General features: G+C 38.7%; 1 protein-coding gene across 6 annotated transcripts in view; it reads left to right on the top strand.

Moving 5' to 3' along the window:
• Nucleotides 1-27,530, top strand: part of STAU2 (staufen double-stranded RNA binding protein 2) — a 178,947-nt gene that overhangs the window by 24,308 nt on the left and 127,109 nt on the right. For all 6 annotated transcript variants that reach the window (XM_075085253.1, XM_075085250.1, XM_075085252.1 and 3 more), the window contains exons 4-5: nucleotides 3,892-4,051; nucleotides 6,216-6,351. In XM_075085253.1, coding sequence (XP_074941354.1) covers nucleotides 3,892-4,051; nucleotides 6,216-6,351 — 296 coding nt within the window. The remainder of the gene's footprint in view (nucleotides 1-3,891; nucleotides 4,052-6,215; nucleotides 6,352-27,530) is intronic.

The following is a 27,530-nucleotide window of genomic DNA, read 5'->3' as shown; positions in this document are numbered from 1 at the left end:
TATCTTTGGATCTTGCATTATAGGATGCAAACTTTATTACTGTTCTTTCCTTCAAATTCTGTGCAACTTTAAGATTTATGGTGATATTAAGACTCCTAATATGATTATAACATTAAAGTTTCTGGTGAACTGACAGTTAATTCTGGTCAGTTCTCATATCAATTTGGGTATCCAACTTCGTTTCATAAGTACAAATTAGGATGCTTTTGGATGATGAGGAACACAGGGATATGCTCATTATAATAGTTTTCAGATGTAACTTTGAGTTTCTTCCCTAGTTAGGAGCAATCTGGAGGAGGAGAAAAAAGCCTGAAAAACTCAGAGAGACAATGGTGTAATTAATGGCTCTTTCGTACTCAGTATTTCTAGAGTAGCAAACTGCATAAGACAGCGGGGTCACACTGCAGTTTAGTAACAGTTTCAGCGAGTCATTGGCCGTCTCTGCCATTGGCCCTTGTTCTTCAGCTGCACGTTATTTTGTCAGCTAGTGCAGAGTTGATGCATGTCACTGACCTTCTGGTTTGGCTGGTGTTCATGTGTCCTTTATTCTGGTGGAAATGATGTCAGCAGGTACAGGGCTGCTGAGAATCAGCAAGCTTTTAGGATCCCTCATCATGAGTGGAAATTGAAGTGCTTTTCCCCTTCCTGGAGGTGTTTGGCAGCACAGGATGCACTGGTTGGTTAGCTGAAGTTGCAGCATTTTAAATCTGTTGTGCTTTCTGTAACTTTTCACTGTTGTGTTGTATATTTGTTTTGTTACCTTTTTTCCCATTATTGTGAAATAAGAAGTGCTTTGGTTGTACCAAAAAGTGTGGTTTTGGCTGTTCATATTCCTCAGCAGAAAACAGATTTGAGTTATGTTACATTTATACTGTACTTTAAATTTTAGCAGGATATGAAATAGTTCACACATATTTGTTATTACTTTTAAAGGAACTAATATCATTGAAATGGCTTGAGTCTGCATTAGCTGCACTTTTGAGAGCCAGATTTTCAATGGATTTCTGATTTTTACCTGTGAAGCAAATAAGAAAAACAAAGGAGGGAAGGGGATAAAGAAAAAGGGTGATTTTAATAAGATTCTACAGACTTGTGTACCTTTGGCCTATGAAAGGCAGAGAGAGAAATTATTATGACTGTGTTAGCAGTTTAGTATAATGTCTTGCTAGCAATACGATGATATATCTGATAGAATATGTAAAACAGAGCTGAGTTTTCCCTAGAAAGCAGGACCTGAAGGATGTAATGCTGCTGTTGATGTTTGCCATTTAAGGAGCATCTCATGTTGCTTTCTTTTTACACATACTGTACCTGTCCACTGGTGGTTTCCATGATTTTCAGAGACGTGCTTTACAAGACAGCTGTCTCTCTTGCAACCACAGATGCTACTAAATTTTTATATCCTTTTTTCTAGTTGTCTCTGGAAAGTAAGTTTTGTCAACTGGAGTGAAATGGGAAACTAGAAGCAGTGGAGCTGGGAGAGAAGTGGTGCTTCCTGACAGTGCAGTTAGGGCTTCTAGGAGGCTGCTCTCCAGGTGGATTCTTCATTGTAAGAAAAATCAGGAAGTCTTTGTTAACATAAATGACATTTTCGAGTACATTAGTCAAATTGATCATTTCTTCTGTGCTTCTATGTCAATAGCATCTCAGGAGACAAAGGTAAAAGAAACAAAGGCAAAAGAAAGTGTATGGTGGTACAGAGAAGAAGGAAAGGGGGAAGGGACATAGCACTTCAAAAGGCCGGGAAGGAGGAGAGAAAGTTCTACATGCAGAAGAAGTGAGGAGGAAAGAATTGCTAGAGCTAAAGGAGACTGACCTTACGAACACAGCAGAGTGAAAACAAGCACAAAGCGCGGTGGCCTTTGCATTTCCGCTCTCTAGCCATCAGATGAATTAGGTGGGATTAAGAATACAAACTTCCTTAGAAAATTGGTGAGAAATACCTCTCAATCCGTCAGCTCTGGTCTTGCAGAACTTGAGTACTTCATTGGCTGCTCCAGATTTTGGTTTTAGGCAGTTTTATTCCTTTAATTAATTCCCACCTACTACTGTGTGCGTTTTTTTGCAGGAGGTTGTTTTTGGTTTTTTTTTTGTCAGATGGGATAAGTGAGAAGATTAGAGCTCTCGCTATAGAAGTTTACTGAGCAAGCCCTTTATTACTCTGAATTCCTGTTTATTGCTCTAAGCACTAAGAGGAGAGTTATAGGTAGATAAGTAGCCATTACTAATAATATTTTTATTGAAATTCAAGATCATTCTCCTATAAAAATACTACATTGATAGTTTCTTGCAAAATATAAAATATATAAAATATATAAAGACCGGATCCAGAAATCAAATTTCAGTTCTTTTAGTAATAAGTATGTATATTTATAGATAATTTATATAATTATGGGTATTTAGCTCTAATTCCCATCTTCGCTTTCAGGTGGGGGTAGGGTTTGAGAGAGTGCAAAATTAAGAGACTGTCTCTTCCCCCTTGTCTGTGAGGAAACTGTCATGACTGCTGTGGAAAAAATGACATGGTGATAGGAACTGTGATACAGGGACGTGCACTGTGCTTCTGAAAATTACAGTAGGCCAAAACTCAAGCCTGTAATTAAGACACAAGTATGTATTTATAGCATTCAGTTCATATGTGCTGTTTGCGCATGTGTATAGGGCTGAGTTGGCAGGCACATGCATACTTGTATTTGAATGCTTGTTTGCAAGTCCACGCTAAATGAAAATACATGTAAAGGTAAATTTAAAGGATGCCCATCATGCCCATCTCTAGGTACCTGGTCCTGGATCTAGCAACTTTAAATAATTTTTAAATTTATAGAGCAAATAAGTATTGAAATGAAAATTTTACTTTATATACTGCTCACACTGATGTGTAGATTTCCTTCTGTTGCCTCAAGTTAGTTAGTCGCTTTTTCTGAGGTAGGTATACTAGGTAGGTAGGTATACTGAGGTAAGTTAGTTTACCACAGGCATTTGACTGTTAAATCCTGCTTTATATGTATGGAATTAATATGGAAAAGAAATTGAGTTCTTACCCTTTCTTCTCTCATTCTTAGATGCACAAATTTAAACAGAAAATGTATGTATCCTACAGAAGATAGACTCTATCTAAAATCTTAAATATGTGTTGAGTTTTATCTTCACAACTTGCACAGCATAGATACTGCTTGAAATAATCCTTTACTGCAGAATTTAAAATATATATGGTTTTTATCAGTAGTCTCTTTCTGAACTGTGAGTTTTTACAGTTCGTGTCTTCACTACAGAGTCCACATTAAAGAACTGCAATTTCATTCAAAAAGACAATACTTCTTTTCTTTCTTACTTTATCTTTTTGGACATACTTGAGTTGTGACTCTGTCCTAACAATACACATTATTTTCAGAAATCAGGTTGTGTGAGAAATTCTTTCACTGGGTTAAAACTATTTGGGCCAAATTCTCTGCTGCCTTGAAGAGTGTGCACTCATTTATATCTGTTCAGAATTATTACAAAAGTACTTCTCTTTTTTTAGTAGCATTTGTTACCTGTTTTCCACAGGTAAAGTGACTAAACATGTTCAAATGTGTGAATAAAGGTGGTCTTAACTGACCTGTATATAGTTTTCTAAGAGCAGACAGTCAGTCTACAGTTATTGGTTTAAATATTATTCTGTCTTTGATAGTTGACATCAACATTGTGCTATTTTACTTTGTCATTTGAAAGGCCAAATGTTGCCCACTGATAAGGACTCACTGATCTCTGTAAGAATCAGATGTGTTATCTAGGAGTTGAATATAATGAAAAGAGAGCATGGTTTCTCTTCAGCCCTGCATGTTTTTATACAGATTGGTCTAATCCACAGTGATAATCTTGCCAGTGTTTACCTGTTCTTTGTCTTTGAAGATGTTCACAGTGCAGCTGACTCTTGGAGAACAGACCTGGGAAGCTGAAGGAAGCAGTATTAAAAAGGCCCAACATGCTGCTGCTAGCAAAGCATTGAATGAAACTACCCTTCCCAAACCAACGCCTAGACCACCCAAAAATAATGTTAACAATAATCCAGGTATGACATTTTCCTCTGTAAAATAAATCTGTTTGTATTCTTGGAATATTATACCACTAATTAAATTAACCAAGATATCAATTGAGTTGGACAGTGAAAATCAAGATAACTGTCTTATAGGTACAATAGTATAATGAAGAACTTCTAGTGAGTTTGCACAGGAGAATTTTTAATGCCCATACCTAAAATGGTTGAACTGTATGTAATATGATTATTTAGATAAGGCTCAGATGTATACAAAGTGGTTGTATGTGATCAACAGTAGATAGGAGAAAATCAGGCTGAACTGACCATTATTACCGTAGTAAAACATTTTTTCTGAAGAGTTATTTTAGCTAATTTTCCAATGAAAGGGCCAAATTTTACTTATTCCAATCCTGTGAAATTGCATCTGTGGTGTAAATAAAAGGTCAGGATTTGGCACGAGAACTTTGACAGATAATCTCTCTGTAGTAGATTTTCCTTCATAGCAACCTGTGCTTTCAAAAACCTTTCAAATGGCTTTAGAAACTGTTGTTTGAACAATAAAAGAATATATATTGTTGTCTTGCATCCTTCATTTGCGGATGCTACCAGTGAGTTGCCTTCTATGCATGCAACACCTTTTGAGGTACACACCTCAGCCACATGCTCAGTGTTCTGTTCTATCTTGTTCGATAAATTTAAAAAAAGAAGATTCCTATCTTTATTTCACACTAATATAAAAGAGAGCAAATGACAAGGAAAAAAATGTTGTCTTCTCCTTTTTATTTTTATGCTCCTTTTCCCTCCCCTTTTTCCCCTTTTCCCTTCTTCCCTTTTTATTTCCCTCTGCTGCCCCCCGCCCTTTAAAAAAAAGCATTCTGCAGTCACTTTCTTAAGAAGGAGTAATTTTACAGTTAATCTTCTCTATGTAGGAGAAAAAGCAGGAATAAGTTTCCTTTAGAGCTTGTAAGTATTTTCCTGAGCATCAGCCATTAAAGATTTTGTGAGAGTGATGCGGTAGTATTCTTGGAGATCAATACATTGCTTCTCCAGACCCAGGACACTGGTTTTACCCTATGTCCTTCGCAGTCACTGTGACTTTGGCTGTTTAGAAAGCAGGAGGCTCACACCTCTATAAAAAAGGATCCTGGGTTTAATTCTTAACGTTGCAGATTATCACGCAGTTACTAGATTTTTTTTTTTTTTTGCTTTAATCATATCCTTAAAGGGAAAAGTTGATAACAAAAGATACAGACTTTAAGAGAATTAATTCAAAAATTTTATTACTTAACACTGTAACTTTGCCCTAAGAAAGGTATATTGCATATGCACAGGTATCTTCTCATCAAAATTACATTTTGCATTTTTATTATATAGTTTTAAGGCTTAAATTTAAACCTGTTATGAAAATACTTTTAGAAAATATTAACTCATTTTTATTGGAATGTACATTAAGCTCATTTAGGTTTTGCTTAAAACAGTGCAAGTGGGGAATACAGCAGCTGAACATTTTACTTTTAAAAAATATGTATAAATGAAGTCACCGTGTAGTTTATTATTTGGTGTTTCAGAGACCATGCAAGTGGGCAAGTGCTGGCTGCTTTCTATTTTTGTATTCTGCCACCAGTAGATGGCTGTAGTGACACTGATTTCCAGTAGTTGTATTTTCAGTTTGTTAGATCGTTGGGTTTTAGTCTTAGTCTGAAGTTTTCAAGTCTTGCAAATAAAACAGTTTTCTAACTTGTAAGATTACCAAATGACTGCAGTAATGCTTCTTACTGCTTGCTTATTTCAATCCTCTTTGCTCTATTCGTGGTTTTATTTAATGGTATTCAGCAGGAAAATACATTATTATATTATCTTTACAGTTCCAGAAGAAGTCGTAATGTATTATAAGCCCTTTGGAAAGCTGGATAACTGGCTTGACTATAGCACTTTCTGATTCATATGTGAAGACTGATCTACTGAAACTGCATAGAGAATGCGCTGAGATAAATGTTAAAATTTGTTTTTCATTGCTTGTGATTAAGTTGGCATCTATTTTCCCATCTTTTAGAGAAACTGAAATGTCATTGTAGTTGCTTCTTTAAGAGCAAAAAAAATCACTCAGATCTCTCTTTGCTGCTCGCCTCGATCCTGCTTGTGTGTTTTGCAGTGTTTGTGGTTTAAGTGCCTTACATGTATTCTTTGTTTTCTGCAGGCAGTATAACTCCAACAGTGGAGCTGAATGGTCTGGCTATGAAAAGAGGAGAGCCTGCCATCTACAGGCCATTAGATCCAAAGCCAATTCCCAATTATAGAGCAAATTATAATTTCCGGGGCATGTACAATCAGAGGTTTGTACTTTCTCTATTATTTGATGGTTTTTCTCCTTCCCTTGTCAATGTGTTCTAAATTTTTATGAACTTCATAGGTTATTTCAGAGTAAAATAAAGCTAAGATTTTTTTACTAAGGAGAGTCTGTGAAGCCTTATTCAGAAACTTGCATAATCTCCTTCTAAAAGAAGACAGGTGCCCTAAGCATGTCAGAAGGAATAAAGACAAGTAAACCAACAGTTTCTATTTTTTTAATGTGCATACTGGAGTTACAGTCTACAGCCATGGCAGTGAGGAGGCAGAGCATTAACTTCAGAGAGACATTTTGCTTTTCTTTGCTGTTATTTTGTGTCATGTGGTTAGAATCCGTATCATTAAAAATGAAGCACTCTTTTCTTAGAAATTGAATATAAAACTAGGAGGGCTGCAATTTCAAAATTGGTTTGAAACATTCTCAGGTTTCCATTTTTTTAACCTTTCTGCCTGGTCAACTCTCAGTTCCTAAATCCTCAGTGTTTGGTTAGGAAAAATCCTTTATTTCACAGATTAGAAACCTATATTCAGAGCCCTCTGTCAATGCTGTCCTTACTGTAGTAAGTTGGAGCAATCGTTGAGAAGGTGGTATTAAAAATTTTGGTTTTAAACTATCAAATTCTCAAAGATTAAAAAAATTTAAAATTTAAGTGGGTGGAGCAGTTTTCTTAACTGACCATTGAAATATTTTATTCTTCAATATCTTCTAAATTTGTGAAATATCTTCATCTTTTGTATGTGTACAATTTTAGTAAAGATAGGAAAAACTGTTCTAGCTCATCCTGAATTAAATGTAGTTTATATCTAATACAACAGTCTGAATGAAACTGCGAGAAGGTACTGTATGTATTAATTTGCAATCCCAATAACTTCTTTCTCTGAGATAGGTGTTCTTCCTGTTTTTTCCTTATTTTTCTGTAGAGGAACTATGTTAGATCAGGGCTTTTGGAGCTCCAAAAGTGATACCAAGTGTAATCTGTAAAATAAGAAAAAGTCAAAACAGGTCAGGATTTTCTAATAACATGTTTTATCAGTGAAAAATATTGCCTTTCTTAAAAAGGCTTGCTTAATAGATTTCCTATTAATTTTAATACATCTCATAATTATCAAAAAGAAAGAGTTTATGAACTCTGAAGAAGTGTTTTTGTTCAAAATTACTCTTTTATTAGAAATTGAGTCTACAGCAATGTTTAAAAATTAAGGAGTTTGAAATGAAAATGCAGCATTTCAGAATTGTCCAAGGAGAATATTTCGGTTGACTTGATCTTATTTTATTTTCCCCCATATCTTTAAATTATGATAACTTTAGGGTTTTAACATTTCATTCTGATTTTTTTTTTAATAGCAACAATACCTAGAACTGTAAAAGACAAACGAACAAAAATAACCTGGAAGAAAACTCTTTCATTACCCTACAGAACAGTGCCTGATTATTGTATTACTTGTGTTGTATTTCCAGTTACTGCTGACCTGAGCCTCTGCTTACATGTGTCATGGTTTAAAAAGCTAACTATGGTGCCTGAAATTAGTTTTGTTAGTATTTAGAAATCCTACATTTATTTGAACTGCTTTTATAATGAGATTAGTTTGACTAGCAGATAAAAAGGCTAGGCTGGAAAAAGTGCAAGCTCGTGAAAAACATAAAATGGGGAATTCTGGAATCCGAACTTAGTTACTGAAACGTATTTGTGGAAGCAGAACTCTGAAACACTTACCAGTTGCTAGCCTTTCAGATTTTATTTCTTTTCATAGAAAAAGATTAGTACGCCTAGTGCAATCTTTAAGTTTGCTATCTTTCCGTGTTCCCACGTTAGGGTAAAATGATACATGAGCTTTTTATCTCTGGGCGTGATGGATAGCCAAGGGAATTAGATTTTTCTGATCACAGAACAAACAGGCAGGGTGGGACAGAAGGCCAGAAACTCTTTGCTGACTCCACTGTGCTTATTTGAGTGAGTTGCCCACACAGGGTGGCTAGTAATACTGTGGCTAGTAAACTGATAAATAACTAAAACTAAGTAGTAAACTAGTTCTGCCTGTCTATCTGCATAAACACCTACCCCCTGTGCATATACCAGATCACGTGCAAATACAGGGTAAAGAGGAAAGAGAAGAATGATGCCATATAGTACTGTTTTGGGACTACTTCTATGTGGGAAGTAATTGTTCATCTCCTTGGTTTGCATTGGGAGGTGCTGGTGCATTATGATCCTAGTAAGAAAGGCACTCAGACTCTGTAAGGTATCATTTAAAATGCCATTTTTTAGAACTGAAGGTATAAGAAAAGAATGGCACAGATAATCTTCCACACCTTTAGATGCTGGGAGCCCCAGGCAGTGTAGCATCAAACGGAACTGCAACCCACGTGCAGCATGCCGTGCAGACCTCGGCTGCAGCAGAGATCCTCCGCTTCTCAGTCATTCACGCTCTTACAGGATTTTCTTACAAGGAAACAACTCTATCATGGATACAGTCAAAACAGAAATGATGTTTGCATGACAACTACGTGCTGCACTGTTAGATAAGGGCAAGGCCACGCAGGTGGTACTGAACGGGACCTGCCCGCAGGCCCCTCTTGCAGCGAGTCTGTCCAGCAGCCGAGGGATTTGTGCAGCGCAGCCCTGTCCTGCGAGCCACGCTGGGCGCTTGCCCTGCAGCACCGTGCCAGCTCAGGCTGGCTGTAGCGTGGGTCGCTGGCTCCTCGGTGTGCCATGCTCTGCACCTCCTACCCACCCTCATCAGGAGGAAATCTGGAGGCAGATTCTGGGTGTGTTACAATAGCGAGCGAAGTCCCAAATGCGAAGGCCATGCTGTAGTGCTGTATTATAATATGTTACACCTATCATCTTCTACTGCCATGCTGTGTTTAGCATTCGTTTGCTGATTTTTAGCAGCTGGGTAGTAGAATAGAAGTGTTGTTGGAGTTCCCAAGTAAATGCAGACCATATAGACCGTTTAAAAATAAGGTTTGAAAAATAATGTAGGTAATATGCTGTAATCAGTATTTTTCCTTTTCAGCAGTTTTTGATTGTAGATTATGTGTTATTAAAACAGATACAAAATATGCTAAGGAGGTTGGAAGCTGTTTTTGTCTTTCACACTGTGACTAAATTCCCTTTACTGATCTCTGTTCAAAAAATACGCTTCTCAAATAGGTTAAGATACATATTAAGTTTAGGAGATTGTGTTAAGGAACTTCAATTCTGGAAAGATGAGTGACTTGAAATAAAGTATGAAGTTCATCCCAGGGCATATCTTTAGACCAGTTAAGTCTAGTGTTTCAAGTGGCACAAAAGATCCTTTTCAGTAACTCATGGAAATGTGGTCTAAGAGCTGCTATTTATATGCAAAGTTGAGGGCTAGCTTCCATGTCAGGCTAAGATGATTTATGTTGAGGTGGCAATGATTCCTCCTCCTTTCTTTGTCCCCAGACTTTGTGTCCCTGAGAGTTTCCTGGCTCCAGCACTGGGAGTTGAGCTGCTCAGAAGTGAATCAGTTTTGCTGGGGAGAGGAAGGGAGAAGTTATTCCTAGACTTGTAACTGTCCTTAAACACCTCCTCACCTAGTCACACAGGAGCTTCTGCCCTCACTGGAGAGGCAGCCACATTCTGTGTTTGGAAGTTAAGGGCAGCTCAGGTTGATTTAAGCATGTGAAGAACTATGCTCTCGTGCAGTGGAGCTTATTTATGTGGGTGGTCTGTTGCACAGAGGGTGTTGAAAGAGGTTTACATGCAAGATGCAAAGATCCATTTGCAAGGGCTGTAGCTGATGGTGTAAATCGGTACTGAAGGTAAAAGTTAGTTTCATAGAAGAAAGGAAAGTGAACAGGTGAGAGGGAAAAAAAGAGAAAGGGGGAAGTTTTCCCAGTAGCCAGTTTGGGTCTCCCAGATGAGCATCTTCCTCTGGGTGTCCTTTCCCATGCAGCAAGTAGTCCCCATAACACTTTCTCATAATAATTCTGTGTTTTTCATCAGGACCTGCTCAAGCTCACTGTTGCTTGTTCCTGCTTATGATGCTGGTAGTCCTACATCAGGGCAGGTGTTGAATGCTGGCTGCTTATTTAGCTTTGTGCACGCATGTTACTGGGCTCTGTGATGTATACCAAAAGCCTACTGCCAAGGGATAGGAAAAGGGCAGAGGAGAGAAGGGCTACCGTACACTATAGATACAACACTGTCAACATATTGGTATTTGTAGGTGAAGAGCCTTGAGAACATCAAGGGAAAAATACAGCTGGAGAACCTCTGGAAAACACTGGCCAGGCAGCCTAGGTAAAGGGTTACAGTGGAAGGCAGGCCACAGAATTGCAAATGCAAAACCCAGCATGGCAGGAGGGTAAGGCATTTAAGGCAGTGTGTAGCACCTGGGTAAGGCATTAGCCTTGTAAGCCTCTTCCTGTGCTAAGTTAGGAAGTGTGGGGCAAGTCTGCTACCCTCTTAGGGATAGTTAAGTAGATAAAATACGGTCCGTCTTCGGAGTGGATGAGGTATGGATCTATTAACCTGGCTTTTCAGTCAAGCTAGTAAATGCAATACTTGCTAGATTGTTAACAGCATTGGGCCATTGCCGTTACACTGCATCTCAACCTGAGCTGGTAGTCCGTGGGATGCTGATCTGTATCATGGAAGTTATCAGCTGAGGTCTTTAGTAGGTTGGGGATCTGTATACTGCAGTTCATTTTACAATATAGATAAGAACTTCAAACTTTTTTCATCTCATTCTAATGAGGCAGCTTGGGAGTACTCTCTGGTTTTTCTTTATTAAAGTAAAATCTGTGCAAGTTTGGTACGAGGAAGCTTGATGGCCTCTGATAAGGCAGAACTTTTAAAAAAGCTATCAACCCTAAATCCAGCCATGTTAGACAACTTTTTATTTAACAAAGGTTTCTATATTACTAACAGAGATTATAATAAATCTTTGGCACTCAAAATTTACCAGTTGTATACTGCCTATTTAAAGCGTCACAAGTTGGAGTTTTGAGCGATTTTGTAACAAAGGCACATGAGGACCTTTCAGTTCAAACAATACATGTTACAGAAAAGCTAAAAATGGTGAACATTGCATTTTGTATGGCTTCTTTTATCTAAGAGCTTTACAAACTGACTCTGGGGAAGGATGTGCTGATGTTTTCAGGGACTGTTTGCTAACTGATTTAGGTTGCCTGTTTGTCAGCACGCCATTTGGTACGATTCAGAACTGGCACACTACTCAGAAGAGGCCAAGCCTTGAAAAGGCAGGTCAGGTTTGAGAAATATTGGCAGAGCTGAGGATGAAACATGTGCATACTACTCATATCTGTAGCCAGTGCTATAACCCGTACTCCCTTGCATCCCTGATTATGCAGTTGGCTTAAACCATGTAAAAGATATTAAAAACGTGGCTATTCAAATTAGAGCAATTAAGCAATAAAATAAGTTATTGGTTCTGACTACAGGGCCGTCCAGCTTGCCTTCTCACCATGGAATGCTGATCTATTATATTTTTTCTTCAATTAGAATTGAAGAGAGTTATTCCTGAAGTTTAACTGTTCTGCAGTATTTTCCATTATAGAATGTCTATAAGTGACAAAACAGAAATGATATCTTACAGACTTACCTAAACTAAGTGTTTTCAGCCAAGAAATAAAACCACTAGAAAGTGAACAGCAGCTTTTGATGTTTTAGTATGAAAAGTAGTGTTAAAGAGATCACAACACTCAACCCTTGTTTTTTTGGGAGAATTCAGAATTTATTTGCTTATTATATAAATATCTGTAAAATGTGTCTCACCACAATCTAGAGAGCCTGAAAAACCTTTATTAAAGAAAAAAGCTTTCCGAGTAAAAAAAACGTGAGAAGTATAGGAACAAAGAAAATGCAAAACAAGACAAGCTAATTAATGGAAATAAAGTAATTAAAGCAGTTTCTTGCTTGAAAATCAAATCAATCCTCAAAATGGGGAATTTGTATGGTGCAATAGTTCTGTAAGCATGTCACACAAAGTGGTAGTGTCCCCGGGATAAACTACAGCTTCTGTGCACTTTGACAGTTTCTGCTGCACTGAGCCTTCATGCTGATTTTGTATATGGTTGCTTCTTCCTGTATATATATATATATTGTGTAGTACAGACTAAGGAGAAGACCTTTACCTTTCTCAGTGCATGGGGGAGAGTGCACATACCATTCCTCCTTTTCTTTTCTTCACAGCCCTGTCATTCTGAATGCATATTTCATTGATATTAGTGAATGCTTCTTTACAGTGTTGTTTGCAAGACCAAACTCAGAGAAATAAAGACGCAGCATATTCTTGCCTCTTCTGGAGCCTGCCAAGCTGCCTGGCCACAAAGCACAGGGCATCACTCTGCATGGGCATCTAGGCTACTTACCAGCTAGGTAGCTCCCCTGCTGGGTACTGGGCTGCTGCGTGGGACTGTTTGCTTAGGCTTAGTTGCTCCTGAAATGATGTATATCAGCCCCATCGACCACTGCCCTAAATAGTGAACCAGCACTTTAAAAATTAGGTATAGTAAAAGGAAGTTTGAAGGCCTATCTTTGGCCAACTACATCTGCAACTGCTAGCTTCAGAGTGGTCTAATATGTTCTCCAGTCTAATGATCAAAAAGAGAATAGATGGTATGATTATTGGATAAATTACTGAAATACTCAGATCAGATTCATGAAAGATTGTATGGTGAAATAATGGAATAAAGTGAAAAGTTTGCTTCTTCTCTGAATGCTGACTTAAAGATTAAATACATGCATCAAAGGGAACAAATTTGAGGCTAGTGTTACTTGACATGAGTGCTTAGCAATGCAATCTAAATCCTCACCCAACTTCATTTGTTTCACAAAAGTTACATAGTCCTATGGGGGAGAAAAGGAAAATCTAGCCAGAACAGCAGCTGTAGAAGCCAAATTTTGAAGCAAGTGGGTTGTACTGCAGGAGACAATGTAAAATCTGTTGAGACTATTTCTAGAAGTCTACCTACAATTATACAACCCAGTTATCTAATTTACAGAAAGAAGATAAAGTCTGAAATTCTCCTGGCCTTTAGAAGTCATCTTTGGTGCCAGAGTGCCCTATTTACTTTCTAGCAGGAGACCTCTCTGCATGGAGCGCCTCATCCATTTGAGGCACAAGGAGTCCAGTGCCTAATGTAAAGTGTTGATTCTGAAAGGCTTTGATCTAGTATTGATTAGATCAGCCAGTAGTCTGGAAAAGGTAAAGTTTAGATTACTCCATGGAGTCTTTTCATGACTCTAGACACATGATTAGCCTATTATCCGTTGCTGAATTCCAGTTACTGTGGTTTTCCGTTGAAGCTTTCTGCAACAGAGGAGAATCTTATGCACAGCTGTGCACAAAGCAGATTTTTATTACCAAGCATATGTACTGTGGCAGATGTGAGGATACTAAGTTGCCTAAACATAAGCCTCTAGTGCCCCTTGAGACATTGTAGGGTCTTCGAGACATCCACGTGGGACCAGTGGATTTGGCAAAAACCCTAGAGGAGACATTTACTAGAGTGGCAGCTGAAGGCCAGGTAAGATACTTTAGAGCATTTTGAATAGCCCCACATAGATAAGTTTAGGCAATTGAAGGAATCCCTAAGAGCAGGGTTCAGTCATCATATCATTTCCTGTAATCCACCAGGACGCCAGCTATTCATAGGAAACTTGTGCTTTTCATGGATCAGTCCTGTGTGACATCATGTGGATGTCTTAGGTACACGGCTGCATCTCAAATGGTGCTGTGTGCTTGTGTTTAGGCAGCTAGGTGCTGTTCTTTACAGTGCTGGTGGGATTCAGATCCAAGCTCAGATGCCTCTCAAATAGCCTCTGTCTGTGCACTAGAAACCCAGTCTCCCATTATAACCAGTGGAAGGTCTAGTCAGAGTAGTCACTGGTCTAGGATGCTGTTTGTCATGCCATTAACTAGGATGTCTACATTCATGTGGCTCTCTCCAGAGATTCACTGTAATAGCAACTTAGTTTCACATTAACTAAATACCTAAATTTAGGCATCTGAATCTAGAGCTGAATCCTACTCTGAGAAATAATCCTAAGAATGTCGATTTGTAATAATTTTATGAGTGCTATAGTGGGAGTCATCTGACTGTTGCAGTGGATGGACTGGAAAAAGATTAAAATCTCTCCCCAGAGAGGAAAGGGAGAGAAAATTGTCAGAAGAACAAACTCTTTAGGGACATATCTGGGTAATAACACTTCTAAGGAGAGGCAAGTATGCAAATACTGAAATGTTTTTGATTGAACAAAGTAGCATTTTGCTGCAAAAAGCTGTTAAGCTACGGATGCCAGTGCCCTGCTCCCCAGGTGAAGTGGACACTCGGTTCTGAAGCCTGTTGCATTAAGCTGAGTTAGTCACAGGAGAATAAACCCCTTGGTCAGTAGTGTGGGGTGGCGCTGAGATTTTTACTTTGCTACAGTTGTCAGCTTCAGACTTCAGCCATAGGGTACAATATCCCTCCTTTAAAAAGGCCAGAAAGGAGTCAGAGGTGCTTTGCCTGCATTTCCAGTCAGTGTTGCAAAGTTTTGTCCTTAAAATTTGCATTTTATTGAGTAAGAGGTGTGATGATAAAGATGTTTACTGACTGAGTTTGCAAAAACTCCTTTCTGCATTCCTTGCCCTCCTCCCAACTGTTCGGAGAAATGGACAATGACCTTTTTGGAAGAAATATTAAAAACTACTTGGAAATAGCAATTAAGACTTTGGTTAGAATAGATTGTATCTTCTTAAATACACTGTAATTTCATTCTGAACAACAGATACAGGTTTCGGAGAGTTAAAATTTAGGGAAAGAAAGAATAATCCTAAGAGTAATGCAAGTGGTGTTTAGCAAGTTAATTGTTCAGCTGGAAACAGCTGATTTAAACCATTAGATGGCAGCATGAATTTGCGTTTTGGTGCAAGAATTTCACAGCAGAAGCACTTTTTCAAAAGTTGCCTTTTTCTATTCTGAAGGTTTTCATTACTTTAAAATGTCGTAATTCCAGCATAAAACAATTAAAACCAGATTTGCTGCAATGTTTTGTCTCATCATTTTCTTCAGGTTTTCTTCTCCTATAATGATTGAGGCTGTAATGCAGTAACTTCAATTGCATTTTCCCTTTTTTATGTAGATCTAGTGTGAGTAAAAGGTGCCAGTTTGTCAGCGGTGAAAATTGAAATGTTTGGTTTATCCACATAAAGACAGCAAGAATTCTGCATTTCACCATATTATTTCATTTCTCAGGCCTAACCTACAGGTAATTCCTTAAAGATAAGGCTGCACCTCAGCCACCAAACCTTCAGTCTGTTCATACTAATGAAGCTTTCTGATGATTTGAACATTTATTCACTTGGAAGGGGGATTGAGATTGCCAGCTGATAATTGATTCAGTTTTGTACCTTGCCAGTTGAGATAGGATTCAGGTCATATCTTAAAGGAAAGCCATGTACATCGCACTGTTATTACCCTGCTAGTGTATCAACATTATGGTGTAATAATCCTCTCACAGACTTTTAAATGAATTCTTTGTATTCATCTTCTGCATGCTACATTTCACTTCCCCTGGCCTGTTTGTTCCCACTCATTGCCTGCCTCCCACACAGATGTATTGTTACAAGCGAAATGTTGAGTACAGCTGTGCTAGGATTTTTCTTTGCTAGTATTTGTTTCTAGGAAAGGAAAAGGGAGAAAGTCAGTCCATTTCCTGTTGGTTTAAAACAGCAGAAACATCTGTTTGTCTTAAGATAGTTTTCCCAAAAGACCAGTGGCAGGGGAGCTTGCAGGTGATGAGCTTTGCCATTGCCAGTAGCTATCAGTTTAGACAATAGTGATTAGTATGTTTGGCTTAAAAAAAATATAAAAATTCCTAAGACGACAGAGGATATTTATTCCTGCAGTAAAATTTTTGACAGCTAATGTTTAATTTCTACAGTGTTTTAAATCATAAAAATACATAAGAGTATCTGGGACCAGAGCCTGCTGTGGAATCTACAGACTCCATTAAATTCTCTTCGAAAGTGATTTTTCTGCAGTCTCCTCACCCTGTTGCAGTGAAGTTTCACAGTGCTCACAAAATGGTGTTAGGTGACTGGCACAGCATGCATGTAACCAGCCCTTCTGACAAATGCATCCTATCGCTACCATCCACTGTGTTAATGGGTTCATTTAACCAGTCAGGGATCAATAAAATACATACTCTTAAGTACATTTACAGTATTGCATTGACGGCTGTTAAAATAAAGTTATGTAGACTAAAAATCAAACTGACATAATATAGAGCAAACTTTGTGGGTAGTATTCGCAGTACAGTGTCTCTTCATTCTCCAAATCAGTGCATTTACATGGTATCATTAAAATCTTTTCAGCCTCGGCTGTAGAGCATCTGGATGCTTCATCACACTTTGTGCCTAAAATGTGGTACTTAAGACATGATGTTTTGCACCATTGCGTTCTTCTAAATTGCCTTCACTCAAGATTGAGTAGTTTTGTCAATGACCTCTTGGCCTTATTTACAGAGGAGCTGCTGAGTCCCAGTACTTTATTCTTCTCTTAATTAGTATTTTGCTTCATTTTCTTTCAGGATATAGTGAGCTTCTCAAACCGCGTCTTTCTTACTCTGTCTGGTAGGAGGACTGCACTGTCCTTTTCTGGTCCTTGGCTCACATTCTGGTATTTCTCCTGAAGCTTCCATCTATGGGACAAGGTTTTGGTAGATTCTTTTCTTTGTGCTTTCAACTTCCTCACGCCTTTCTCTGCTCTGGAGGAGGCACATCTGCCCCAGATATGCATCTCCAAGTTTCAGCCATGACTTCTCTTGTTCTCACTTAGGCTGAAAAGCGTAAAGAGGTTAAAATAGATCTTCCTCATCTTTGGTTGCCTAATGTCTGTCTGTCATGTTGCTTTTCTGCTTGGGAGAGTTCCTGTAAACCTTCTGATTCAAAAATCTTCAGAGCCAACAGCCTGCCCTAGCACCTTGTGAATCTTTTCAGTCTGTTGGCTTTGCAACTCGTAGTGTATTCCTCATTCCTTTCTCTAGATCTGATTGTTTTAAGGCAGCTTTACTTTCAGGACACAGACTGAAGACTAATGTTGTTGGTGTGTATAAAAATAAGCATTGATTCAGAAGGCTCTTCCAGGAGCAGGAACATTTTGGGTGTGTTTCTTTTTTCCACAGTTAGCTTTTTATTCACCGTTGTCTTTTCCCTCTACTTCTGCTGAACTGTAGATATTTCAGTTGAGAGACCTGTGAGATACTAGTTTCTATGGAACCAAGACTAGTTGGTCTCCCATCCTGTTATGGCCTTTTTGCTGTATCCAGGGCCTGAACATTAGTTACATTCTCTGCTTGCTTTTTTGGTAATGGCACAGGTGAACTGCTGTTACAGCTCAGATGTTAGTTTGAGAGGCTGTTATAATTTTTCTGAGTGAAGCAAGCAGAAAGAAGGTTAGTGGCTAATTTTTAACAGATTATAACTCAGTAAGATCTGACTGGAATTGTACTCTCTTCTAGTCCAAGGTCTTTGTCCCTTTTTGAACTGAAAGTTCTGCCACAGAATGAGGAAGTATTACATTTTCCCAAGAAAGGTTTTCAAGATTCTTTTATGATAGAATATGTGAAGTCTGAATGCAGACCTTCTCCAGAGCAACCACTGTGTTATAGTTTCTCTTCAGGTCTTGTCTAGAGTAGTGATCTTGGTGGCTGCTTGTGTTCTGTGAAAGAAAGTACAGTTAAGATCTCTTCCGAAATGCTAATTCCCAGGATCTTCCGAAGATCTGCGTGCCTTTTTAAGTTCTTTTTAAGGAGGAATGCCAGTTTAAATTCGTTAATCCAGGAAGGATAGCTGCACTCACAGCATCAGGTACTCTGGCACCACGATTTGTCTGGATGATTTCTTTCACTGAAATGGGGCTGAATCCCCCAGTGTCGTGATCAAAAGGGAGATAATCTCTGAAAAAAACCCAACTATCTTAGCTTTTAGGCTCTTTTCCATGAAAAAAAGAGAAGGTAGTGGAGTCTAATCACCTTACTGATTTAGATTAAAGTCTGACATTAGTGAAACAGAAATGGAAATTCTTAAGGAGGTGGACATCAGCAGAGGAGCCTTAGTTCAGTCCAGAAAAGGTAATCTCTATAATGACCTTGTTTACTAAGTCGAAGGACATCATAACCATTTCAGATACACATATGATCAACAGTCCTTGGTATCTCTATCCTCCAAGTCTTCTGTGGAGTCCCTGCTTTCTAGAATATGATTCTGCACCATCTTATAAATACTTCCTACACTTCCTGCCTTGTAGCAAGTCTGCAACCTTATATTTTAGTATATTGATCTAACATGATCTAACTCTTTTTCTGTATCAGTATTCAGTACTAAGTTGTATTAAGTGGACCAACTGAGGCAAGTCATTGTGCAGTGGTGATGCCTACTACTGCACCCTCATTGCATCGCTTAGACATTTTTATTAGCAATGAATTTATATACTTGTCAGTCATTGGTGTAAATCCATTATGCCCATTGAAGTTTGAAAATTGAGGGAGTATTATGTTTGGTGTTCATGAATAAGCTTCCCTAGGAAATATGCTCTTCTAAAGCTTTTATGTAGGAAGGAATCAAAGCCCTGGAAGACTTCACCACTCATCTTTTTGCTTTCTGACATTTTTGCCCCTTCCAAACTTCACTATGATTGATTAACAGACCCCTTCCATTCCCCTCCCAGGTGTAGATAAAGCTTCCTTTGTGTCCTGATTTCAGCTGGAATAGAGTTAATTTCTTCCTAGCAGCTGGTACAGCGCTGTGTTTTGGGTTTAGTACGAGAATAACGTGGATAACACACTGAGATTTTAGTTGTTGCTTATACTATGTCAAGGACTTTTCAGCTCCCCATGCTCTGCCAGGTGCACAAGAAGCTGGGAGGGGGCACAGCTAGGACAGCTGACCCACACTGGCCAAAGGGATATCCCTTACCGTATGGTGTTATGCTCAATATATAAATGGGGGGGAGTTGTCCGGGGGGCGGTGATCGCTGCTCAGGGACAGGCTGGGCATTGGTCAGCAGGTGGTGAGCAGTTGCATTGTGCATCACTTGTTTTGTGTATTCTTATTGTCATTATTATAATTTTATCTTCCTTTGCTGTCTATTAAACTGTCTTTATCTCAACCCACAGGTTTTACTTTTTTTCCTTGATTCTCTCCTCCATCCCACGCCAGTGGGGGTGGTGCAGGGCGGGTAGGCGAGCGGCTCTGTGGTACTTAGTTGCCAACTGGGATTAAACCACTACACTTCGTAAGGCCATCCACATGGTTTTCAGCATCCTGATAGGATCAGTGCAGGGCGAGACAAAATGCCCTCCCTTTCCAATTGACCAAGCTCTCTCTATCTCACATTTCATTTCTTTGCAAGTCTGATGGCACAGGTGGGAAGATTTCAGGACAGACAGGTTAATTTTTTTTTGCTCAGGATAATGCCGTTTAACGTCTGTATGTTTACATTACTCCAAGTGGGAACAGAATGTAGTCCAATATACACTAGTTATTTCAATTTAAATTAATTTGCATGGTGAGAATCACTCTGTCAGCTTTCCTGGGCCTTCTTCCTCTGTGGACTTTTAGGTTAATTAATTCCTGTGAAGTCCTAGGCCCGAGATGATTTTGTTAGTAACGTTTTTATTAGCATTATATTACCAATATAAATGTATGATAAAGTTAAATGAGTGAGGTACTTCATTTTCTCATTTGCTTAGTCTCTAGGCTGCCAAGTGACATGATTTTTTTTTTTTTAACATGAGTTTCTTATATAGAAGGAAAATGATATTGTAGGCAGATATGCAACATTGTTTATGTTCTTTTACTGTAATGGGTATTTGGACAGCATTCTCGGTAACCACTCTGCATGCTTGTAAAGATTAGTGAGTAATACAGTTCATGGGAAATTTTATGAGCTGAAGTAGATAAGAATTTGAGATGTTTGTCTTCTGGATGTCTGCTTTAACCTCTAAGTATACAGTGTACATCACAGCTTCATTATGTTTTCCCTTTTATTCTTCTAGTACTTGTTTTCATGTCACGGAAAATAACATTTTCTCTTCCCTTGTATTAATCTTTTCCTCCCTCCAGCCCCCATCTCCATTTCAGCATGGTTCACTTGACATTTGCCAGTGCCCTAAACTCTGGAGGCAGTATTCTTGTTATGTTCTTTTCTTATTTATGCTATTTTTGCAGTCAAGAATAAGTTGAAGTTGTGTTGACCATTCATTACTTAGTTATTCGGTTGATAGATAAAATACTTCTTCAGAGGCACGTAACATTTTGTTCTGTGCACTCTTCTTGATTTTGACTGTTGTTTTTCACTTGGTCTTTCTACCTTAGTCTCCAGTGTACAGTACTTTGGAAGGTTCATCTCACGACCATTTTTTCCCCTAGGGTTTTTCCTTTTACTTCTTCGTAGGCTTTTTCTTTTTTTCCTCCCATATCTTTTGCACTAGTTTTTCATTGTTTTATAAAAAGTTATTCAGGCTGGTTTTGAGACCCTTCTGGCACTTTGAGAAGTGCTTCTACTGGACTTTTAGGCTTTAGACTGAAGGAGAGAGGGTAATAAAAGTGGAAGCAGAGATCTGAAATTTGCTGTGCATGGAAGCATCTCTCTATAACTAGTGCTACATAGCTGGCTCAATATGTTTGCTGTATTACTTGTTAGCTTATTCCGTGACTGTTAAAGTATTTAACTTATAACGTCTGTGGATTTCTGTTGGTTTCTTCTAGTTACTGTTGACAAGCAACTGGTTTTTACTTGTCAATATACATATTTACTGCAAAAGGTAAACAAAGTAGTGGTACGTGCAGAGAGTAAATACTGAAATATTTATTTCGGTCAAATGTCTGTATTGAGCAACTTGGAATTCAGAGATACAGTGATGTGGCAATATCATCATCTTGTCATCACAAATTCTCCTGGAAAGATTCCATATTAGATAATCTTGTATTAAACTGAATCTCCCTCCCTTTTGTTTTTTACTCAGGAATGTTTCGATACTGTGGTCGTGAAAACATGAGTCTTTTAAGTTAGTCATACTGCTCGAAGGAACTGCATAGTCTCTAGCTCAGGAAAAGAAGAAAAAAAACAAAAGAAAAGAGAATCATCATTAACTTAATGAAATATTCACAGACTCAGCACAAAGCTTAAAAGAAAATATAAATAAAGGCATGGAAGTAAAAAAGCATAAAACTCAACGTGAAGTTACTGTATACTAAAGGTAGATTGTGCTTGACTATTGTTAACCTTGCATGTTATGTGTTAACCCATTTTTTATGTAAAGAGAGTAAAATAAGTCTTATATTTGTGTGATTCAGTTGAGCATTTTATAGCATTAGATAAGGATACTGTTTTCATTAAATTGAAGGATGTGGGGATTTGTATAAGAAATGCGAGGTGGGAAAGTAAAAGAAAAATAATCAGCAGTATTAGAAGTCAAACTTGGAAGAGGATTATTAAGTGTAGGTCTTCCAGTTTTAGAATCAAACTTTTAATTATTTTTGTTAAAGGTGTTTGCACAAATAGTAGGAAAATGTTCTGGGGATGTAGAAGGTGCCATCACAGGAAAATCAAGGTATGCAGGAATAGTTGGATTATCATGTGGACTGACACTTTAGAAATGGGATGAGAATAGACTTTCCAGTATAAAATGTAAGATTAAGACCATAGGTACTAGTAGTACTGTATTGTCACCTGAGGGTTATTTGGAAATCACGGAACAGGAGCGTTACCTAATATTATTAATTATTTGCAAGATAAACCAAGAACAACTGATGTGATTATACCAGAGGAGAGGCAAATGTGATTTTTAAGATGTGTTGAGCAAGACATTTCTGGTAAAGGTATATAAATATTGCTGTTATACAGAACACTGTTAGCCTTTCATATGGTATATTGTCTACCATTTTCGACTCTCATATTGAAGTACAGGAGCAAGTATAGGGAAGGGCTGTGAAGGATTATTAGGATAGCAGGTAGCCTTTTATACAGAAGACATCTGAAATACCTTGACTTGTTTGCTTGCAAAACAAAGGCTGAGCGGGAATGGGAAAGCTTGCATTGGAGGGTAAACGTAACAAGTGAATGAGCTATGTAAGTCAAAGGATAGAATCACAGAATCATTAAGGTTGGAAAAGACCACTAAGATCATCAAGTCCAACCATCAACCCAACACTACCATGCCTCTTAAACCATGCCCTCAAGTGCCATGTCTACTCGTCTTTTAAATACCTCCAGGGATGGTGACTCCACCACCTTTCTGGGCAGCCTGGTCCAATGCTTGAGAACCCTTTTTCCTAACACCCAATCTAAACCTCCTTTGGTGCAACTTGAGGCCATTTCCTCTTGTTCTATCACTTGTTACTTGGGAGAAGAGAATGACACCCACCTCACTACAACCTCCTCTCAGGTAGTTGTAGAGAGCGATAAGGTCTCCCCTCATCCTCCTCTTCTCCAGATTAAACAACCCCAGTTTCCTCAACCTCTCATCATAGTATTGACACAAAACAAAAAGTAAAAGTATTGCCAAGCTGAACGTTAGGAGATTCCTAGGTATCAACTCAGCTTCTAGGTCATCCTCCCAGCAGAAGCACTGGAAGCAAATAATTTAATTTGTTTTCTAATAGACCTTAACAGATAAAGAGAACTACATTATGCAGTTGCCTGCAACTAATGGATCTTGACTGTTTAATGCAGATTTGCTTACATTTTTACATTTGAAATAGAGAAGTTTTGGAGTTTTTATGTCTTAAAATGGGAAGCACCTTTGTTATGTTTTCTCATTATATTTTACAAAAATTAACAGTTGCATTTGAATCTCTTTATGTTAATATGTTTCCATCACATGGTTATTATTTAAAATTCTTACATAATCAACTAAACATTCTGTTGCTTAGGGAGTTTGTACCGCTAGGTTAAAATTGGTTTCATAAAATGATCATAGCAAATACTATATAGAGAAAAAATACTGAATCATCCAGAATTAAATTAATTTTAAAGTTTTAAAGATTTGGGTTATGGTTTAAAACCATCTTTCAAATGAAGAATAATCTGGGGCAAGTATAGAAGATTTTATTTTTATTTTTATTTTTTTAACTCTTAGCTCTGTAGCTCAGGGGAGGTCAACATGAGGAAAAGGGAGAACAGTAATAGGCTATATAAATAAAGCAGCTGAATAGAAACTTCAAAAAATTATCTTTCCAAATTATCTTTGGCTAACAGTGATACATAGTGCCTTGTCCTGCTTGCTTTACATTAAGAATGTTTTTGGAGGACGTGGAGGTAATCTAGAAGAGGGCAGCCAGACTGAGTCAGGGATAATGGACTGTAAGTCTGTAAAGGAGTACTTGGAAAAGAGAGCCTCTTTGTTCTCAGGTGTTGTTGTGGACCTGCTGGAAGAACCAGAAGGTGGACTGTATGAAGAGAAAAGTGGCTATATCGGATGTTTCCTTCTTCAAAATGTAGAACTCACATCTGTAAGAAATGCACGTGGCTAATGGACTGCTTAGAAAAATAGGGCATGGCCGGGGAACAGCTGCACTAAGCAATGTGCTCCCCTAGAGAAATTTGAAATGTTACGGAGAAAAAGTAGTTCACAGCAAATGCTGTTTCCTACTCTCTTGCACAGTCTGTGTCTCTCTGTCCTCCCCTTGCAAAGCTCACAGCATTGCCTTGGTTAACCACTGTCAGCAGGGCTGCCAGCTTGATTGAGTTGGTATGGAAAAGGAGCCAGAGGGAAAAAGTGCAGAGAATGACCCTTCCAGCATGGAGCTGGCATCTGAAGAATGACTTTCCCATACCATGTTGTCTCTCATATTTTAATGGCCCTCATCTTGGCCAAAATGGTCCCTGTTCCTCTTCACTTTGAAATATGAAATGAGAATAGGGTAATACTTCCTATAACACTTGAGTAGTGGGGAAGCAATTGGGTCTATTTGTTCTCTTTTACATAGGTGAAGAATACATTTGCCATTAGAATATAGACAAAACCTCACTGGAGTTTTTAACAGTGAAAAGGAGGCTAAATCTAAATAAACTTCCTGGTTTCCTTGAGCTGCAGCTTGCACTTGTTTTTTCCCCCCTTTTAAGAATAAAGTAACGATATTTATCAGAAACATTTATGACATTGAGGAACCCAGAGAAATGCAGGAAATGCAGTTTGAACACATAACCTATGTACTAATACTTTATTTGTCTTTGTGTGTGTGGATTTGATGGCCAGAAAGGAAGAGGCCCCAAGGGCTCCTTAGTATGCAATTAATATTTTGGCTAGAAAAGCAGCAGATTGTTTCAGTATGCTTACATGTTATGACATCATATTCCAGTAAAATTATAATGAACAGAATTTTTGTTTGTCTCTGTGGCAAACCAAAATGAGTTTTCTAATTGTCAACAGACCTTGGTGATTTATTTAATTATAGTGGCGCCCGCTCACACCAACTCAGTTAAGGTCTGTCAGCATTTCTGTTATGAACCCCTATTTTTAGGGGTTTATAACTAGTTGTAAATATTTGCTCATTGCTGAAACTTGGCATTCAAGGTCACAGTCATAGAGCAAATATCCTTGTTCAGGTTGACTATTCTAAAGTGATACCAATGGCATTAGCTAAAAAGTAGATTTCTGATGCTATGAAACTCAGCGGGAATAAAGAGAACCTGCTTTCCAGACCTCTTGTTCCTAAGAATCTCAAATGTCCAGAAGAGCCAGATGAAAATCAACTTGTTTTAATAGGTTATATGTGACTGCTTGTTAAAGTACTATCCTTTATCACATCTTTTTTTCTTCCTATTGAATGTATCATTTCATATGTCCTTCTGTTGTCTTCTAGTCTTTTAATCTTCTGTCCTTTGTCTGTGTCTGTTGTCTTATGTTTAGAGAAGTGTGCCAGTATCACCTGGGAATCTTTTTTTACATAACAATTTTCTCCAAAGGAAAATCCTAACCTTTGTAGCCACCAGACAGAATGCAAGGAGATGCATATTCTTTAAATATAGGTAGTTTGAAAACCTTCAGAAACCTAATCAGTCTGCATGTGAAGCGTTGCTGTTGGAAAATAGTGACTGTTTCAGTTCTGTGGCCGAACAGAGCAACACAGGGCTAAAGAGTAGAGGACTGATGTTTAGGTGTTCTTGAGATGGAAAATATTGTGCTGGTATGTTATTGCGTAATAATCAGCAACTTCTGTATAAATACTCCCAAGATTGTTAATATTTTCAGTCCTTTTTAGTAACTCCAATGTAATATATGGGGAAGGTTTGTTAATGATCAGTGGCAGATATGATATCTTATTTTTGCTTGGGATTGTTCCATACATGAGTGTGAGTCTTCAGGATGCAGAATCATTCCGTATTAAAGCTTGGTTTAATTGTTGCACTATATTTCAGATTGTAATATTATGATTAGTTTTCAGGCTTCCGTTAATACAGTCTCTGTCCTCACCACTGAAAAGAGGAGGATGTTTTGTTTCTATTTGACACACTCCATATTGTAAAGACGCAAATATCCTTGGAGATTTAGTCCATTTTCTGAGGATTTCAGGTGCTCCTTTGCACTTTCCTGGCAATGCTCATATTATCAGTGCTCTGCTAACTCTGCTTGAGGCCAAGCAGAGCAAGAAAAGTTTAATCAAAACCATGTAAAAGCCTAATCATTCTGCCAATACCAAAGAACTGCATGAGGCTCTAGAGCCACAGGCTGAATATCATTTTTCCATATTATCACATAAATAGCTCCCTAAACACTCTTTAAAAGAAAAGGTGGGGAGGGGTGAGGGAAAAGAGAGAGCCTGTTGTAGGATCTGAGTTTATAAGGTGCATAAAGGTTCATGTGCTTTCCTCCTTTGCATGTAATGGAGAGAAAGGTAGGTCTAGTAACTCAACAAGAAACAGGCACTTCTGATAGATATTGTATTTTCCTTAAATCTAGATAGTTGGTAACAGCACTACCACATTTTTTTTTATTTAAAGAGGATTGCGAAGAAACGAGGTGAGATGCGCTATCAAGGTGCCTATGAGTTTTGCATGACAGAGCTTATGCTGTTCCAAGCTGCAGTTAACAGAGACAGCCAACAGATGCAGCAGTTTTCAGGCTCTAGTTCTAGATCTTCTGAGAACTTCTGGGATGGTGGGAGGATTCCTGGGAACTCTTTGAGGAACTTGAGGGTGCCTGTTGCTTCAGGGGAAGGATGGCTGCAGCTTCTAGCAAGCTCTAGCAGCTGCCAACAAGCTCTGTCAGCTACTCCTGATAAAAAGCTTCGTTGAGCTTTTCTTCCAGCTGTCTCCTGATCAGAGAGAGTCAAGCACCCATTCAGCAGGTACTGGGGAGAAGCCCATGTAAGTGCAGGGCCTAGAGCACTACTCCCTGAGACAACCAGCAGATGCAGCAGTTTGCAGAGCAATTCGTGCAGAAGGGAGCCAGAAACTCTGCTGAGGACAGTGTGTGCGTGCTCAGCAATGGTGTTGGTGTGCCACATGACACAGTTCCTAGCACCATCTAGAGCTGCTATCCCTGGTACATCAGAGACCTCGAGTCAGATCTAGCTCCAGAGGGAGGATGCAGCTCTCCAGACCTTTGGCTGCGGGGAGTGCTGGAAGCTGGCATGGGGAAACAGTGGTCTTGTCTGCAAATGTGCACTGTCAGAGGATCTGTATTACCAAGTAAAGGAGATGCAGAAAGATGTCAGCAAATGGTGCTGGCATCACTAGAGCTGATAAGTAAAGAGATCAGTTGGATTCTCTCTGAGACCCTGCAGGTACAAGAGCCTGAATCCCCAACCATACCAAAGGAGGAGCAGGGAGAGTCAGTGCTTATTAGACTGGGAAATGGGGAGTCCTGTAATGGTGAAGGCTGGAGCTTGTAACTTTTGGCACCAGGAGGAAGGCTTCTCTTCCACCTGCAGACCTCCAACTACAATTTCAGTGCTGTGGCATCAGGTGAAGGCCTGGGAGCTCTTGAAGCATCTGAGCCCTGGGGCAGCAATAGGAGGTAGCAGCAAGTGATAGTAGTGGACAACTTTCTCCTGCAGGGGATGGAGACTGCCATCTGTGAACCTAACCTGCTGTGCAGGGAGGTTTGCTTCTCACTGAGGGCTTGGATTGGGACATTGTGGATAGACTGCCAAGGGCTGTCTGTTCCTCAGATTATTACCT

The sequence above is a fragment of the Phalacrocorax aristotelis genome, chromosome 2 (genome assembly GCF_949628215.1).
Source record: "Phalacrocorax aristotelis chromosome 2, bGulAri2.1, whole genome shotgun sequence".
NCBI lineage: Eukaryota > Metazoa > Chordata > Aves > Suliformes > Phalacrocoracidae > Phalacrocorax > Phalacrocorax aristotelis.
This window is presented reverse-complemented; position numbering and strand designations above follow the sequence as displayed.